The sequence below is a fragment of the Triticum aestivum genome, chromosome 4B (genome assembly GCF_018294505.1).
Source record: "Triticum aestivum cultivar Chinese Spring chromosome 4B, IWGSC CS RefSeq v2.1, whole genome shotgun sequence".
NCBI classification, from domain to species: Eukaryota; Viridiplantae; Streptophyta; class Magnoliopsida; order Poales; family Poaceae; genus Triticum; species Triticum aestivum.
Genome location: NC_057804.1, coordinates 218,243,735 through 218,261,178, shown reverse-complemented (window position 1 = coordinate 218,261,178; position 17,444 = coordinate 218,243,735). Strand labels below are relative to the sequence as shown.

At 45.3% G+C, this 17,444-nt stretch overlaps 1 protein-coding gene across 1 annotated transcript; it reads right to left on the bottom strand.

Moving 5' to 3' along the window:
• Positions 1 to 790: 790 nt before the first annotated feature.
• LOC123091843 (probable pre-mRNA-splicing factor ATP-dependent RNA helicase DEAH5) lies at positions 791 to 5,279 on the bottom strand. Its single transcript, XM_044513445.1, has 2 exons — positions 1,816 to 5,279; positions 791 to 1,374 (listed from the first exon to the last, which is right to left on the bottom strand). The coding sequence occupies exons 1-2, from the start codon at positions 5,124 to 5,126 to the stop codon at positions 981 to 983; spliced, it is 3,705 nt and encodes a 1,234-aa protein (XP_044369380.1). The 5' UTR covers positions 5,127 to 5,279; the 3' UTR covers positions 791 to 980.
• Between the last annotated feature and the right edge of the window lie 12,165 nt (positions 5,280 to 17,444).

Here is a 17,444-nt window from a genome sequence, read left to right as displayed (position 1 = left end):
TTTGTTCTTAAGTTATCGGGTCTATGTTGTGTATATTATCATCATATTTATACAGAAGTTATCGGGCACAACTTTTTCCCTAGGTAAAAGGTTACCACAATGTTTGTATCTAAGTTATCATGCTTGTGATATGTATGTTACCATGATATTTCAAGAGAAGTTACCACGGGTATGTTTTCAACAATTTTTTCTGCCGGTCAAAATGTTACTGTGATGTTTGTACGTAAACTATCAGGTCGGCGGTGCGTATATACCATGCTATTTACATAGAAATTATTGGAGTATTACTTTCAACAAGATCGAAGTTACCACATAAGTTATCAATACCTACTTATTTACACAGAAAATATTGAAGTAAGTTTTCAGTAACTTTTTATGGGATACATTTTTGTGGCCGATGTGGCAGCTAGAGAAGCATAAAGAAATCTAGTTTTCAAATAGTAAACAACAACTAAACTTCGTTCGGTTGGTTATTGGGATGGATAATATCCCAGCCGACCTGAGTTCAAAACATTGCATGCACTTTATTTTTCTTTCAATCTATGAAACCAGCCATGCATGCAACGAATAATAAGGAAAAAAAAATCCTGCCTTCTGGAACTGGTTAATTTGCATGCACAATGAATAAAATCTCGTATTTAATGTGGGGATAGGAGAGAAAACCGAGCGCGTTATATGGCAAAGGTGGACCGCGCGATTGAGATCCGATGGTGATCCAGTTCGTCCGGATCTAATCACAAAATCCGAACGTTTGGTAGTTACAAATTTCATTATCTAAATTATCCGAAACTGGAAAAACTGAATCACCCATTAATGGTCGCGCGCTGAAGTGTAAATATCCATACAACTAGTCTCAAGATAAAACGGTATCCAGGACTAGACTCCGGTAGGTAAAAATACCTAGTGCAACAGTGTCTAGGAGCAGAGCACAAATATTTACAGTTCCGCCAAAACTTGTGGTAGGGTATTATGATGGACCATCAAGCTCGGCGCTTGCTGAGACGCCATGAGTTGGGCTCGTGGTACCTGTCGTACAGAGGCTCAATCCTTTCCTGTCGCTTCCTCTTGCTCATCTTGGTTGGATCTGCACCCTTGTAGAATCTTGGCGCTAACTCCACTAACCATTTCGGGTCAACCACGGTCACCTCCCTCATATACTCCTTGGTCGTCATTACAAGCTCGTGGTAAATGACCCAATCTGGTTGGCGCTGGAACAGCGCACTGCTTGGGTGAATGTACACTGGCTGGTTCTCCACCAAGGTTCTGTATCCTTCCTGGGGATCTTTCCTGGCAGCATGGAAAAAGAAGCCGGCAGTGATCGCCTTCCTTATTTTCGTGAAGTTCTTCCCAGCAGCGACAACATCCAACTTATATCTGCAGATACATCGGCAAATATGTTAGCACACAAACAAAATCATTACAAGCAACTTATAGTGGATACACTGCATGGTTCGTTTTTACCCTCTTATAGGTAATCTTTTCATTATCTTTTGCATCAGCATTATGAGCATAGGTTTTTATCCCTGTCTTCAGTATATTCTCGTCATAATTATTGCATATAAATTAGGCATACTGATTGTATTTGATGTGATGAGTACTGCTAATCTGCTATGTAGTCTACAGTGCAAACACCGGATTAAAGCGACTGCAATACTTGGTCGTACCGAATGCTTTGAATTTGATTAATAGAAATCTACTAAGGAAAAGCTCCATTGAATCAAGACAGAAAGAAAATGCTGCTGCATTACATGAAACAAATAATACACATCTAATGCAGAGGCTCTTCATTCAATTTATTCTAATTCGACTAGTTACCTGTCCATGATAGTTAGAAGCTGCTTTCTGACATCTTGTGCTCTCCTCAGCGATCTTGACTGAACAAAGTTCTCAAAGCACCAGGGCCCTGAAAAGTTCTTTGCTTTCCAAGCCTCATATACAGCAAGTAGAGTAAGATGATCTCCCTCTGGCTGGAAAAATTTGGCCCTTTTCTGATCAGCTTGAGCCTGTTTTTCTCTAGGTCTATAGAAAATATTCCCCGTTTGAATCATCGCTATAATAGTCAGTATCTCATCACTGCATCCAAGGTCGACGCTAGCTAGTAGCATCTTTGAAAGCGGTGGATCCAGTGGAAATTCAGCCATTTTTCTGCCGAGTTTGGTAAGAAGGCCCTCCTCATCAAGAGCGCCAAGGCTGTAAAGCTGTTCCATAGCAGAGATAAGTGCTTGGGGTGCTGGGGGGTCCATAAAATCAAAGGATAGTAGGTCATTTATCCCCATTGCCTTCATATTAAGAACTGTAGAACCCAAATTGATCCTTTGAATTTCTGGAATCGTCGTTGGTGACATTTCATTGCGGTAAGCACTTTCAGTGTATAGACGATAACATTTGCCTGGTCCAGTACGGCCAGCACGCCCTGCTCTTTGTTTTGCCGATGCTTGTGAGATTGGAGTGATGACCAATGAATCAAGCCCTTGTTTTGAATTATAAACATTGATCTTGGCGAAGCCAGGGTCGATGACATAATATATGCCATCAATGGTTAAAGAAGCTTCAGCAATATTGGTGGCTACGACCACCTTCCTCTTCCCAGGTGGAGCTGGCTCAAAGATCTTTGACTGCATTTCACTAGGCAGAGCGCTATACACAGGCAAAATTATGAGCTCGGGAACATCCTTTCCCAGCCCTTTCATCCTCTCATATAAACATTGACAGGCATGATCAATCTCCTCTTGACCAGTCAAGAAAACGAGGATATCACCCTCTGGCTCTGTCAAGTGGATCTGCAGCACGGTAATCAATGCAGCATCCAAGTAGTCACTTTCTGGTTGTTTGGTGTAGAGTATCTCCACTGGGAATGTTCTTCCCGGAATTGTGAAGATGTTGCAGTTGAAGAAATACCCAGAGAACTTTTCAGCATCAAGGGTAGCAGAAGTAACAATAAGCCTCATGTCAGGTCTACGCTTAACAAGCTGCTTCAGCAAACCGAAGAGAACATCTGTGTGGATGGTCCTTTCATGCGCTTCATCAAGCATGACTACTGAATACTGGGAAAGGTTCTCATCAACTAAAATTTCACGCAGAAGCATTCCATCGGTCATGTATTTTATCACAGTTTCTGGGCCAGTGCAATCCTCAAAGCGAATGGCATAACCAACTTCCTCTCCCAGTCGACAGCCAAATTCTTCTGCCACTCTCTTTGCAACAGACATTGCAGCAACCCTACGAGGTTGAGTACAACCAATTTTACCTCTTGTGGTATAACCGGCTTCAGCCAAATATTGTGTCACCTGCGTTGTCTTTCCAGAGCCAGTTTCTCCGATAACAACTAAAACTTGATTATCATGCACAGCTTGAATCAACTCTTTCTTCAACTTGTATATTGGAAGAGTTTGCCTCTGATCTTGTATTGAAAGCTTTGACCTTTGCCCAAACGTTAAAGCTTTTCCATATGCTTCCTTCTTCCATTCTGGCATGTCATAAGCTGATAGACCAACACCTCTAAGCTCCTGTGCAAGGTGTCGCTCGCCTGTGTCGGGCATTGGGTCCTCCCATGGCCTATTCAGATCCTTGGGTATCGAGTCCAGCATTGCTCTCTGCTCTTGTTCTCTAACCTCACGGCGCTCCTTGATGAGAGCAGTCTGGAGAGCTGCTGCTCGACTTAATGAACCCTCTGGATTCTTGAAAATCTTAACAGGTGACATGTCAATTGAGAATCTGCTCTGTCCCTGCAAGAACTCTGGTTCATCCTCATTAAGCTCAATCTCCAACTCCTCCTCTGCGCCTTCCTCCTGATACAACATTCCATCACCATCCTCATCAAACTGTGGGTAATCCCGCACATCAAGAACACCCGAAGCAATTAGCTGCTTCGCCTCCCACCTCTCCGGTGAGCTCATCCGCTTGAGGGGACGCCGCGAGATGGGTGCAACCTCATCCTCCTCTGTAATCACAATCCCCGATAGACCCAATCTCCTTCCAGGCCCAGCAGCAGCAGCACTACCAACAGATGGGTTAGTCCTTGGTGCATCCTCCACACCACGCTGCATTGGCAGAAGGTCCTTTCCTGTATCCTGATCCACATCCCTCAGTGAGAGACTCAACTTATCTCCCTTTACCGAAACTACCTTCACGAACACCTCCTGATCACGCTTCACCACCTCCTTTGCATTGGCTACTCGTCTGCTTGCCATCTGCGATACATGAACAAGCCCCTCACGGCCACCACGAACATCCTCAAGCTTGACAAAGCAACCGGTGTCCATTACACGGGTCACCCTCCCCCGGTACACCTGGTAAAGCTCAGGCTCGCCACTTGAATTTGTCATGGTATTCTCCGTCTTCCTTCCTCCAGCCCTTTCCTGCTGTCCATCCTCCTCATCCACATACCTCCTGCTCCTTCCATGGGCCTTGCCTGTATCCCTGTCCCTTTGCTGGAGGCGGTCCTGGTCCCTCCGACCATTACCGTCCCGATCTCCCTCCCGGTCTCTGTCGCGACCACGGTCTCGATCCCTGTCCCAGCCATGATCATGTTCACGGCCTCGGTCATGGTTACGATCCTGGCCACGGTCATCATGTGCACGGTCACGGTTATGGCTGCGATCACCACGCCCGCGGTCTCTGTCACGACTGCGGTCATGGTCACGATCCCGTCCGCGTTCATCACGCGTGCGGTCATGGTCACGGTCCCGAGAGCGGTCATCGCGACTGCGGTCCCTGGAAGGGGCAGGGGTGGTCGCCGCTGCAGCATTGGCATCACGCTCAAGCTCGAGGCGGAGCTCGCGGGCGCGATCTGCGTCGTCCGGGCGCGAGAGCGCGCGGTACTTGGAGTTGGACTGCGAGGCGGCGGAGCTAGGGTTATGGGAGGGCGGCGGGAGGATGGCGTGGATGATGGTGAGGAGCGTGCGGACGAAGTAGTCGGGGAGGTCGGCGCCGTTGGCCTTGAGCTTGGCGTCGAAATCGGCGACCGAGGGGGCGTCGCGCCCGAGCTCGGTAATGAACTCAGCCAGTACCTTGTCGCCTACACCGATGTGCGTCTCCAGCTCCGAGCAGACCTTGGAGACGAGCGACAGGTACTCCAACTTTCGGAGCCCGTCGTCGCCGGGACCCTCCGCCGCCGGCGGCGCCATGGCTAGTGGGTGAATGCGGGCTAGGGTTTGCTGGTCGGTCCTGGAACTATTGGGGTTGGATTGGTGGGGTGGGACGGGGCGGCTCTTCGGGACTTCCAATCTGGGAAAACCGCCTCGCTGAACGGCTGAGACCCCGAATTGATCCGACGAACGAGAGGAGGCAAGTAAATTTTACAGCAGATGCCACCGCATCCGCTCGGGCTGTTGGTGGACACGGGCCGCCCAGGGGGTCCGCTTAAAAGCCCACTTAATTAGTCTATACGTGGACACCCACGGACGAAACATTTAGATACGTGGACTAAGTGGGCTACTAATCCCACGGTGCCCACATCGCACACTTAGTTTATCTCTACTACTAATAAACAATCAAACATAAACTTCTTTAAACGCATCCTAAAAATATACACGAACCTATTACCACCGCAGGATTAGGCCCATTAAACTCAATCCAACTGCTAATTTTGATCTAATCTGTTTTCTGTGTGCACTTAGCAATTTAAGTTGACTGACCGCACTCCACCCCGCGTCCGCAACCTCTCTTCCGTGATTAGCGCCCACCTGTCCACTCAATCCCTTCCCCGGTAGGAAGTAGGAACCCTCCCGCCGCTACTAGGGATATGCAAGCCACCGTCGGGGTCCTCGCGGACACATGAGATGCCTGCCGTCACCACGCACACGAGCCACGGTGGGGGAGAGAGGGAGAGGTGGCCAGCCATGGCAAGGCGTCGGTCATCCGGCGAGCGTGGAGAAATTGGGACAGGAGGCGCGACCGTTGGGGCTCGGGGCATGGGGGCGCCCGATGTGGCGTTTGCTGGCGGGTCTAAGAAGGGGCCGGCAGATCCGGCCGGAGCTATGCACGTGGTGTGGCGATTGTGGTCCGCGCGTGCTGCTCGTGGTAGGGACAAAGCGGCGATCGCTGGCCTTATCTACAACCCCTTTGAGGACTGCGTCACGCACACCCCACCGAGCTCTACCAGATTGTCGGTGCCACGCGCTCCCCTCACCCTGCCTGACGCAACCGGTGACTACCCTACCCGTCGCCGGTGGACTAGACGGCCTGGACGCGGGCGGTAGGCACCGCCAGCACTCCAATCTCCGTCGACACCGTGGTCTAAACGACGCCGCAGACAAGTCCCCTTGGAACGCCCCATCCTGGACGATATAATATGGTAATGCAAACTTCCCTCTCTTACTGCTGAAGAATATCCGGCAATCAAGGCTCACCATGTCTACTTTACTGATGGCAGTGTGTTTTGTACAAACAGGTTCAAGCATAATCACGGTGATATGATTATATGGAGTAGAAGGGAGGAAGTTGTGTCTCATCAGCATTGTGTTCTGCATCTAAATAAAGCACATCCAAGAATCACTGTCCAATGTCTCTCTTTCGATTGATAGCATCGGTAGCAGGATATAACATCAGGTTACAGCCTTTGTGGTACAGGAAGGACCGAAGGAGGAAGTTGGTGATATACAGAGGGAAGTAGAATTGGGACGAGGGATAGAGATACAACCAGCAAAAGCGCCGAGGAACAGTAAGGTATGTGATATTTAGAGTTCAGGTCATCCATGTCCACTTTAGTCCATCAAACCTTCTCACACCTGCTTCTCTTTGTCAGCTAACTCAGTAAGTATTCTTCAGGTGCTATTTTCTTCACCAGTTAACTCCTTCAAGTATGCTTTCTTGTCATCAGTACACACAGCCTCCTGTTGCAGGTTTCTAACACTTTTGCCCAATGGTCCGATGCACACTTATACTGACATTAGCAAGAGAAAGAATACGTTGATGTAGCATATTTGCACTGTTCATGTACAACTGAAAGTGACTAGACTCTATTGTTTTTTGCCCTCGCCAACTTAATACAGTATAGTTCGGATTCATCTAAATTGAGTCAGAGATTAACTGATGGTTTCTGCGCAATTGTTGCATCAAATCATCTAAAAGAAACTAGAACTTTCTTATCCTTCTTATTTGACTAATAATAACCATTTTCGTTTATTGTATTATATACTCATATTTGTTGTTGGTTGCGTTCTTCTTTTCTTATCTTTTTTACACTAGAGTACCATATCTTTTTTTGTCCATCGAAAAGGCTTTGTGCTACTTAATGTTATAGGCTAGGTGTTTGTGTTTTACCCTCTGTTGGAAAAGGCAGTGCCTAGGAGGCGCTTAGGCACGCCTAGGCGCTAGGCAATGGCCAAACGCCTCGCCTAGGGCATAAATGGAGGTCTAGGCAGGGCAAGCAGGGAATTGCCTACGCAAGCAAGAAATCATGCCACATACTGCACTAGTATGCCAAACGGGTTATATTCCAATGGTAGTAGACAGTAATTAACTTGTTTATATGCCCTAAACTAATATCAACACCCATATAATAATCACAAATACACTACGAGTAAAAACTGTATTACCGCCTAGGCCGCGCCTAGGGCGCTTAGGCACCGCCTAGGCACTAGGCGAAGGCCAACCGCCCCGCTTACGCCTACCGCCTTTTCCCCAACTGATATATGTCATATATATATACTAGGAAATAAGTTTTTTTTCCTTTATATTATTCTTGTGTTATGAAGGTATAAGAACGGATGAATGGCCAGAAAGATCAAATAGTGATAATTAATTGCAAAAAAATAGCTTCAGGACAACACTAGATATTGTCATGTTTCCAAACCATAATATGATTTATTCTTGCATTCTCAAGGTTCAGAAAAGAGGCGGGCTAATTCGAATCTGATTCATGCTTGTATAACTCCCTGCCTTGCAGATTTATACTAAGTTGTACTCGATGCCAAACGGGGAGCAAGTCCAGGAGGGAACGGAGAGCGCAGATGAGAGTGGCGACTCGCAATCCCCCGACGACGATGAGGAGGACAGTGATGACTCGGACGATAGTGAAGAAGTCGACTCACCACCTCGCTCAGAACACTGATCCAAACAGTCTCAAGACCCTACAGGTGGGCGTAGCAAGGCAGCTCCTCCAAGCACACAAGTGCAAAAACACACTCGGACTTCATCTTCGGAACCGTCTAAAAAGGCCGCCAAGCAGCCCATGGTCGCCCCCTCAAAGCCTCGGAAGGCCTTGCCCAAGATCAAGATGTACGTTCCCGTCGCTTCTGCGTAAGTGTTTTGTTTTTTCCCTTTGTTTCTGTGTTGTTTGGGAACCTCTATGTTGTCGTCGACTCCTTCTCCTGTTTGACTGAGTGGGTTCTGAATCTTTCAGTGCTGTGACTTCTGCGACCTCCATGGACATTTACAAGGATCAAGATGATGAGGAAACTGAAGACGCGACCCTTCTAGAGCGGGTATAATTCTACAATCTTACGCTCATTTTGTGGTTGTACAGTCGGTCGACTGAACTCTTATGGTCAAGTCTTGTGCAGCACCACAAGATGTCATTGAGCTTCGAAACGACGACGAAGACGTGCCCCAGAAGACCACGGGAAGAAAGGACAGGACTTCGAGCAGGAGGGCGCCTGCCAGCTGTTGGAAATATGCCCTAGAGGCAATAATAAAATGGTTATTATTGTATTTCCTTGTTCATGATAATTGTCTATTGTTCATGCTATAATTGTATTAGCTGGAAACCGTAATACATGTGTGAATACGTAGACCACAACATGTCCCTGGTGAGCCTCTAGTTGACTAGCTCGTTGATCAATAGATGGTTATAGTTTCCTGGCCATGGACATTGGATGTCATTGATAACGGGATCACATCATTAAGAGAATAATGTGATGGACAAGACCCAATCCTAAGCATAGCACAAGATCGTGTAGTTCGTTTGCTAAAAGCTTTTCTAATGTCAAGTATCATTTCCTTAGACCATGAGATTGTGCAACTCTCGGATACCGTAGGAATGCTTTTGGTGTGCCAAACGTCACAACGTAACTGGGTGGCTATAAAGGTGCACTACGGGTATCTCCGAAAGTGTCTGTTGGGTTGGCACGAATCGAGACTGGGTTTTGTCACTCCGTTTGACAGAGAGGTATCTCTGGGCCCACTCGGTAATGCATCATCATAATGAGCTCAATGTGACTAAGTAGTTAGTCACGGGATCATGCATTACGGAACAAGTAAAGTGACTTGCCGATAACGAGATTGAACGAGGTACTGGGATACCGACGATTGAATCTCGGGCAAGTAAACATACCGATTGACAGAGGGAATTGCATACGGGATTACTTGAATCCTTGACATCGTGGTTCATCCGATGAGATCATCATGGAACATGTGGGAGCCAACATGGGTATCCAGATCCCGCTATTGGTTATTGGCCAGAGAGCTGTCTCGGTCATGTCTGCATGATTCCCGAACCCGTAGGGTCTACACACTTAAGGTTTGATGACGCTAGGGTTATAAAGGAAGTTTGTATGTGGTTACTGAATGTTGTTCGGAGTCCCGGATGAGATCCTGGACGTCACGAGGAGTTCCGGAATGGTCCGGAGGTAAAGATTTATATATGGGAAGTCCAGTTTCAGTCACCGGAATAGTTTCGGGGGTTATCGGTATTGTACCGGGACCACCGAAAGGTGTCCGGAGGTCCGCCGGGTGGGGCCACCTGCCCCGGGGGGCTTGATGGGCTGAATATGGGAGGGAACCAGCCCCTAGTGGGCTGGTGCGCCCCTCCCCAAGGGCCCAAGGCGCCTAGGGTTGGAAACCCTAGGGGAGGGGGGGCGCCTCCACCTTGCTTGGGGGGCAAGTCTCCCCCTCCTGGTCGCCGCCCCTCCCCTCTAGATGGGATCTGGAGGGGGACGGCCCCCTCTCACCTTCCCCTATATATAGTGGGGGTTTTGGGGCTGCCATGGACATGAGTTTCCATCTCTCCTGGCGCAGCCCTACCCCTCTCCCTTCTCGTCTCTCGCAGTGCTTGGCGAAGCCCTGCTGGAGTGCCATGCTCCTCCATCACCACCACGTCGTTGTGCTGCTGGACGGAGTCTTCCTCAACCTCTCCTTCCCCCTTGCTGGATCAAGAAGGAGGAGACGTCACCGCTCCGTACGTGTGTTGAACGCGGAGGTGCCGTGCGTTCGGCGCTAGGATCATCGGTGATTTGGATCACGACGAGTACGACTCCATCAACCCCGTTCTCTTGAACGCTTCCGCTCGCGATCTACAAGAGTATGTAGATGCACTCCCCTCTCTCGTTGCTAGAATCTCCATAGATTGATCTTGGTGATGCGTAGAAAATTTTGAATTTCTGCTACGTTCCCCAAATAGTGGCATCATGAGCTAGGTCTATTGCGTAGACTCTATGCACGAGTAGAACACAAGTTGTTGTGGGTGTTGATTTTGTTCAATATGCTTACCGTTACTAGTCCTATCTTGTTTCGATGGTATTGTGGGATGAAGCGGCCCGGACCGACCTTACACGTACACTTACGTGAGACAGGTTCCACTGACTGACATGCACTTGTTGCACAAGGTGGCTAGCGGGTGCCAGTCTCTCCCACTTTAGTCGGATCGGATTCGATGAAAAGGGTCCTTATGAAGGGTAAATAGCAATTGGCATATCACGTTGTGGTTTTGGCGTAGGTAAGAAACATTCTTTCTAGAAACCTATAACAGCCACGTAAAAACTTGCAACAACAATTAGAGGACGTCTAACTTGTTTTTGCAGCATATACCGTGTGATGTGATATGGCCAAGAAGGATGTGATGAATGAAATATATGTGATGTATGAGATTGATCATACTCTTGTAATAGGAATTACGACTTGCATGTCGATGAGTATGACAACCGGCAGGAGCCATAGGAGTTGTCTTTATTTATTGTATGACCTGCATGTCACTGAATAACGCCATGTAATTACTTTACTTCATTGCTAAACCGTTAGCCATAGTAGTAGAACTAATAGTTGGCGAGACAACTTCATGGAGACACGATGATGGAGATCATGATAATGGAGATCATGGTGTCATGCCGGTGATGATGATGATCGTGGAGCCCCGAAGATGGAGATCAAAAGGAGCAAAATGATATTGGCCATATCATGTCACTATTTGATTGCATGTGATGTTTATCATGTTTATGCATCTGATTTGCTTAGAACGACGGTAGTAAATAAGATGATCCCTCATAATAATTTCAAGAAAGTTTTCCCCTAACTGTGCACCGTTGCGAAAGTTCATTGTTTCGAAGCACCACGTGATGATCGGGTGTGATAGATTCTAACGTTCACATGCAACGGGTGTAAGCCAGATTTACACACGCGAAACACTTAGGTTGACTTGACGAGCCTAGCATGTACAGACATGGCCTCGGAACACAATAGACCGAAAGGTCGAACATGAGTCGTATAGTGGATATGATCAACATGAAGATGTTCACCGATGATGACTAGTCCGTCTCACGTGATAATCGGACACGACCTAGTTGACTCGGATCATGTATCACTTAGATGACTAGAGGGATGTCTATCTGAGTGGGAGTTCATAAGATGAACTTAATTATCCTGAACATAGTCAAAAGGTTTTTGCAAATTATGTCGTAGCTCACGCTTTAGTTCTACTTTTTTAGATATGTTCCTAGAGAAAATTTAGTTGAAAGTTGATAGTAGCAATTATGCGGACTGGGTCCGTAAACTGAGGATTGTCCTCATTGCTGCATAGAAAGCTTATGTCCTTAATGCACCGCTCGGTGTGCTGAACATCGAACGTCGTCTGTGGATGTTGCGAACATCTGACATACACGTTTTGATAACTACGTGATATTTTAGTAATGTTAAACGGTTTAGAATTGAGGCACCGAAGTCGATTTCGAAACGTCGCGGAACATATGAGATGTTTTGAGGGCTGAAATTGGGTTTTCAGGCTCGTGCCCACGTCAAGAGGTATAAGACCTCCGACGAGTTTCTTAGCCTGCAAACTAAGGGAGAAAAGCTCAATCGTTGAGCTTGTGCTCAGATTGTCTGAGTGCAACAATCACTTGAATCGAGTGGGAGTTGATCTTCCAGATGAGATAGTGATGTTTCTCCAAAGTCGTTGCCACCAAGCTGCTAGAGCTTTGTGATGAACTATAACAAATCAGGGATAGATATGATGATCCTTGAGATATTCACGATGTTTGACACCGCGAAAGTAGAAATCAAGAAGGAGCATCAATTGTTGATGGTTAGTGAAACCACTAGTTTCAAGAAGGGCAAGGGCAAGAAGGGGCACTTCATGAAACGGCAAATCAGTTGCTGCTCCAGTGAAGAAACCCAAGGTTGAACCCAAACCCGAAACTAAGTGCTTCTGTAATAAGGGGAACAACCACTGGGGCAGAATTACCCTAGATACTTGGTAGATAAGAAGGCTGGCAAGGTCGATAGAAGTATATTGGATATACATTATGTTAATGTGTACTTTACTAGTACTCCTAGTAGCACCAGGGTATTAGATACCGGTTCGGTTACTAAGTGTTAGTAACTCGAAATAAAAGCTACGGAATAAACGGAGACTAGCTAAAGGTGAGCTGACGATATGTGTTGGAATTGTTTCCAAGTTTGATGTGATCAACCATCGCACGCTCCCTCTACCATCAAGATTAGTATTAAACCTGATTAATTGTCATTTGGTGTTTGCATTGAGCATAGACATGATTGGATTACGTCTATCGCAATACGGTTATTCATTTAAGGAGAATAATGGTTACTCTATTTATTTGAATAATACCTTCAATGGTCTTGCACCTAAAGGAATGGTTTATTGAATCTCGATCGTAGTGATACACATTTTCATGCCAAAAGATATAAGATAGTAATGATAGTACCACTTACTTGTGGCACTGCCATGTAAGTCATATTGGTATAAAACGCATGAAGAAGCTCCATGTTGATGGATCTTTGGACTCACTCGTTTTTGAAAAGTTTGAGACATGCGAACCATGTCTATTGGTGTATACGCATGAAGAAACTCCATGCAGATGGATCATTTGGACTCACTTGATTCTGAATCACTTGAGACATGCAAATCATACCACATGGGCAAGATGACTGAAAAGCCTCGTTTTCAGTAAGACGGAACAAGATAGCAACTTGTTGGAAGTAACACATTTTGATGTGTGCAGTCCAATGAGTGCTGAGGCATGTAGTGAATATCGTTATGTTCTTACTTCACGGATGATTTAAGTAGATACTGAGTATATTTACTTGATGAAACACAAGTCTGAATTATTGAATGGTTCAAGTAATTTCAGAGTGAAGTTGAAGATCATCGTGACAAGAGGATAAAATGTCTATGATATGATCATAGAGATGAGTATCTGAGTTACGAGCTTTGGCACGCAATTAAGACATTGTGGAAATTGTTTCACAATTAATACCGCCCGGAACACCATAGTGTGATGGTGTGTTCGAACATCATAGTTGCACCCTATTGGATATGGTGCGTACCATGATGTCTCTTATCGAATTACCACTACCGTTCATGGGTTAGGCATTAGAGACAACCGCACTCACTTTAATAGGGCACCATGTAATTCCGTTGAAAAGCTCAATCGTTGAGCTTGTGCTCAGATTGTCTGAGTACAACAATCACCTGAATCGAGTGGGAGTTAATCTTCCAGATGAGATAGTGATGCTTCTCCAAAGTCATTGCCACCAAGTTGCTAGAGCTTCGTGATGAACTATAACGTATCAGGGATAGATATGATGATCCTTGAAATATTCGCGATGTTTGACACCACGAAAGTAGAAATCAAGAAGGAGCATCAATTATTGATGGTTAGTGAAACCACTAGTTTCAAGAAGGGCAAGGGCAAGAAGGGATACTTCATGAAATGGCAAATCAGTTGCTGCTCTAGTGAAGAAACCCAAGGTTGAAACCAAACCCGAGACTAAGTACTTCTGTAATGAGGGGAACGGTCACTGAAGCAGGACTACCCTAGATACTTGGTAGATGAGAAGGCTGGCAAGGTCGATAGAAGCATATTGGATACACATTATATTAATGTGTACTTTACTAGTACTCCTAGTAGCACCAGGGTATTAGATACCGGTCCGGTTGCTAAGTGTTGGTAACTTGAAATAAAAGCTGCGGAATAAACGGAGACTAGCTAAAGGTGAGATGACGATATGTGTTGGAAGTGTTTCCAAGCTTGATGTGATCAAGCATCGCATACTCCCTCTACCATCGATATTGGTGTTAAACCTAAATAATTGTTATTTGGTGTTTGCGTTGAGCATAGACATGATTGGATTATGTTTATCGCAATACGGTTATTCATTTAAGGAGAATAATGGTTACTCTGTTTATTTGAATAATACCTTCAATGGTCTTGCACCTAAAATGAATGGTTTATTGAATCTCGATCGTAGTGATACACATGTTCATGCCAAAAGATATAAGATAGTGATGATAGTACCACATACTTGTGGCACTGCCATTTGAGTCATATTGGTATAAAATGCATGAAGAAGCTCCATGTTGATGGATCTTTGGACTCACTCGTTTTTGAAAAGATTGAGACATGCGAACCATGTCTATTGGTATATATGCATGAAGAAACTCCATACAGATGGATCGTTTGGACTCACTTGATTTTGAATCACTTGAGACATGCAAATCATATCACATGGGCAAGATGACTGAATGGCCTCGTTTTTCAGTGAGATGAAACAAGAGAGCAACTTGTTGGAAGTAATACATTTGATGTGTGCAATCCAATGAGTGCTGAGGCACGCAGTGAATATCGTTATGCTCTTACTTCATAGATGATTTGAGTAAATTCTGAGTATATTTACTTGATGAAACACGAGTCTAAATTATTGAAAGGTTCAAGCAATTTCAGAGTGAAGTTGAAGATCATCGTGGCAAGAGGATGAAATGTCTATGATATGATCATAGAGATGAATATCTGAGTTACGAGTTTGGTACACAATTAAGACCTTGTGGAAATTGTTTCATAACTAATACCGCCTGGAACACCATAGTGTGATGGTGTGTCTGAACATCATAAATGCACCCTATTGGATATGGTGCATACCGTGATGTCTCTTATCGAATTACCACTATCGTTTATGTGTTAGGCATTAAAGACAACCGCATTCACTTTAAATAGGGCACCACGTAATTCCGTTGAGATGACACCGTATGAACTATGGTTTAGAGAAACCTAAGCTGTCATTTCTTAAAAGTTTGGGGCTGTGATGCTTATGTAAAAAGTTTTGCCTGATAAGCTCGAACCCAAAGTGGATAAAATGCATCTTCATAGGACACCAAAAAAACAGTTGGGTATACCTCCTAATTCAGATCCGGAAGCAAAAGTGATTGTTTCCAGAAATGGATCCTTTCTCGAGGAAAAGTTTCTCATGAAAGAATTGATTGGGAGGATGGTGGAGACTTGATGAGGTTATTGAACCATCACTTCAACTAGTGTGTAGCAGGGCACAGGAAATTGTTCCTATGGCGCCTACACCAATTGAAGTGGAAGCTAATGATAGTGATCATGAAACTTCAGATCAAGTCACTACCAAACCTCGTAGGTCGACAAGGATGCGTACTACTTTAGAGTGGTACATAATCCTGTCTTAGAGGTCATGTTGCTAGACAACAATGAACCTACGAGCTATGGAGAAGCGATGGTGGGCCCGGATTCTGACGAATGGCTCGAGGCCATAAAATCCGAGAGAGGATCCATGAATAAAAACAAAGTATAGACTTTGGAAGAACTACTCGATGGTCGTGAGGCTGTTGAGTACAGATGGATTTTAAAAGGAAGACAGACAATGATGGTAAATGTCACCATTAAGAAAGCTTGACTTGTCGCTAGGATGTTTTCCAACAAGTTCAAGGAGTTGACTATGATGAGACTTTCTCACTCGTAGCGATGCTAAGAGTCTGTTGGAATTATATTAGCAGTTACTGCATTATTTATGAAATCTTGCAGATAAGATGTCAAAACATTGTTTCCTCAACAATTTTCTTGAGGAAAGGTTGTATGTGATACAACCGGAAGGTTTTGTCAATCCTAAAAGATGCTAACAAGTATGCAAAGCTCCAGCAATCCTTCTAAGGACTGGAGTAAGCATCTCGGAGTTGGAATATATGCTTTGATGAGATGATCAAAGATTTTGGGTTCATACAAAGTTTATGAGAAACTTGTATTTCCAAAGAAGTGAGTGGGAGCACTATAACATTTCTGATAAGTATATGTTGTTGACATATTGTTGATTGGAAATGATGTAGAATTTCTGGAAAGCATATAGGGTTATTTGAAAAGTCTTTTTCAATGGAACACCTGGATTAAGCCACTTGAATATTGAGCATCAAGATCTATAAGGATAGATCAAAATGGCTTGATAGTACTTTCAAATGAGTATGCACCGTGACAAGATTTTGAAGGAGTTCAAAATAGATCGGCAAAGAAGGAGTTCTTGGATGTGTTATAAGGTGTGAGTATTGAGTAAGACTCAAGACCTGACCATGGCAGAAGAGAGAGAAAGGACGAAGGTCGTCCCCTATGCTTTAGACGTAGGCTCCACAGTATGCTATGCTGTGTACCGCACCTAAAGTGTGCCTTGCCATGAGTCAGTCAAGGGGTACAAGTGTGATCCAGGAATGGATCACGGGACAGCGGTCAAGGTTATCCTTAGTAACTTCGATTATGGAGGTGGTAAAAGAGTTCGTCGTAAAGGGTTACGCCGATGCAAACTTTGACACTAATCCGGATGACTCTGAGTAGTAAACCGGATTCATATAGTAGAGCAGTTATTTCGAATAGTTCCAAATAGCGCGTGATAGCTGCATCTAGGAGATGACATAGAGATTTGTAAAGCACACACGGATCTGAAAGATTCAGACCCTTTGACTAATAACCTCTCTCACAAGCGAGATATGATCAAACACTACAAAAAAAAGACACATCCGTGATATTTTCGGCCGAACGAATTTTTTTCCTGTCATACATATGACACTTCTATGACGATAATTGTGACAAAACCCGGTATCATCATAGATGTGGTGGGCTCCTACTTCTATGACAAAAAATCATGAAAGAAAATGGGCTTTTTGTCCTGGGCGGGCCGGAGACGCAGCTGCATGACATTCTTTGGGCCATCCATGACGGAAAAAACCATGGTAGAAGCGAGGGGGGGGGGATTTCGGGGAGTTGCCGATTACAGTGGGAGGTCAGGGGCGGAGCAATGCGTGTTTTCTCGTACAGGTACGCGCGTGTGTGCGAGGCGTTGGCTCTAACTGAACCCGAGCGAGGCGTTGGGCTCTAACTAAACCCGAGCGATTGCACTGCAGGCTACACGTTACTGAACCCGAGCGATCGATCGATGGCTGTTAACTGAACCCGATGGAGCGATTCCTTCGCTACTGCTGCTAACTGAAGCCGATC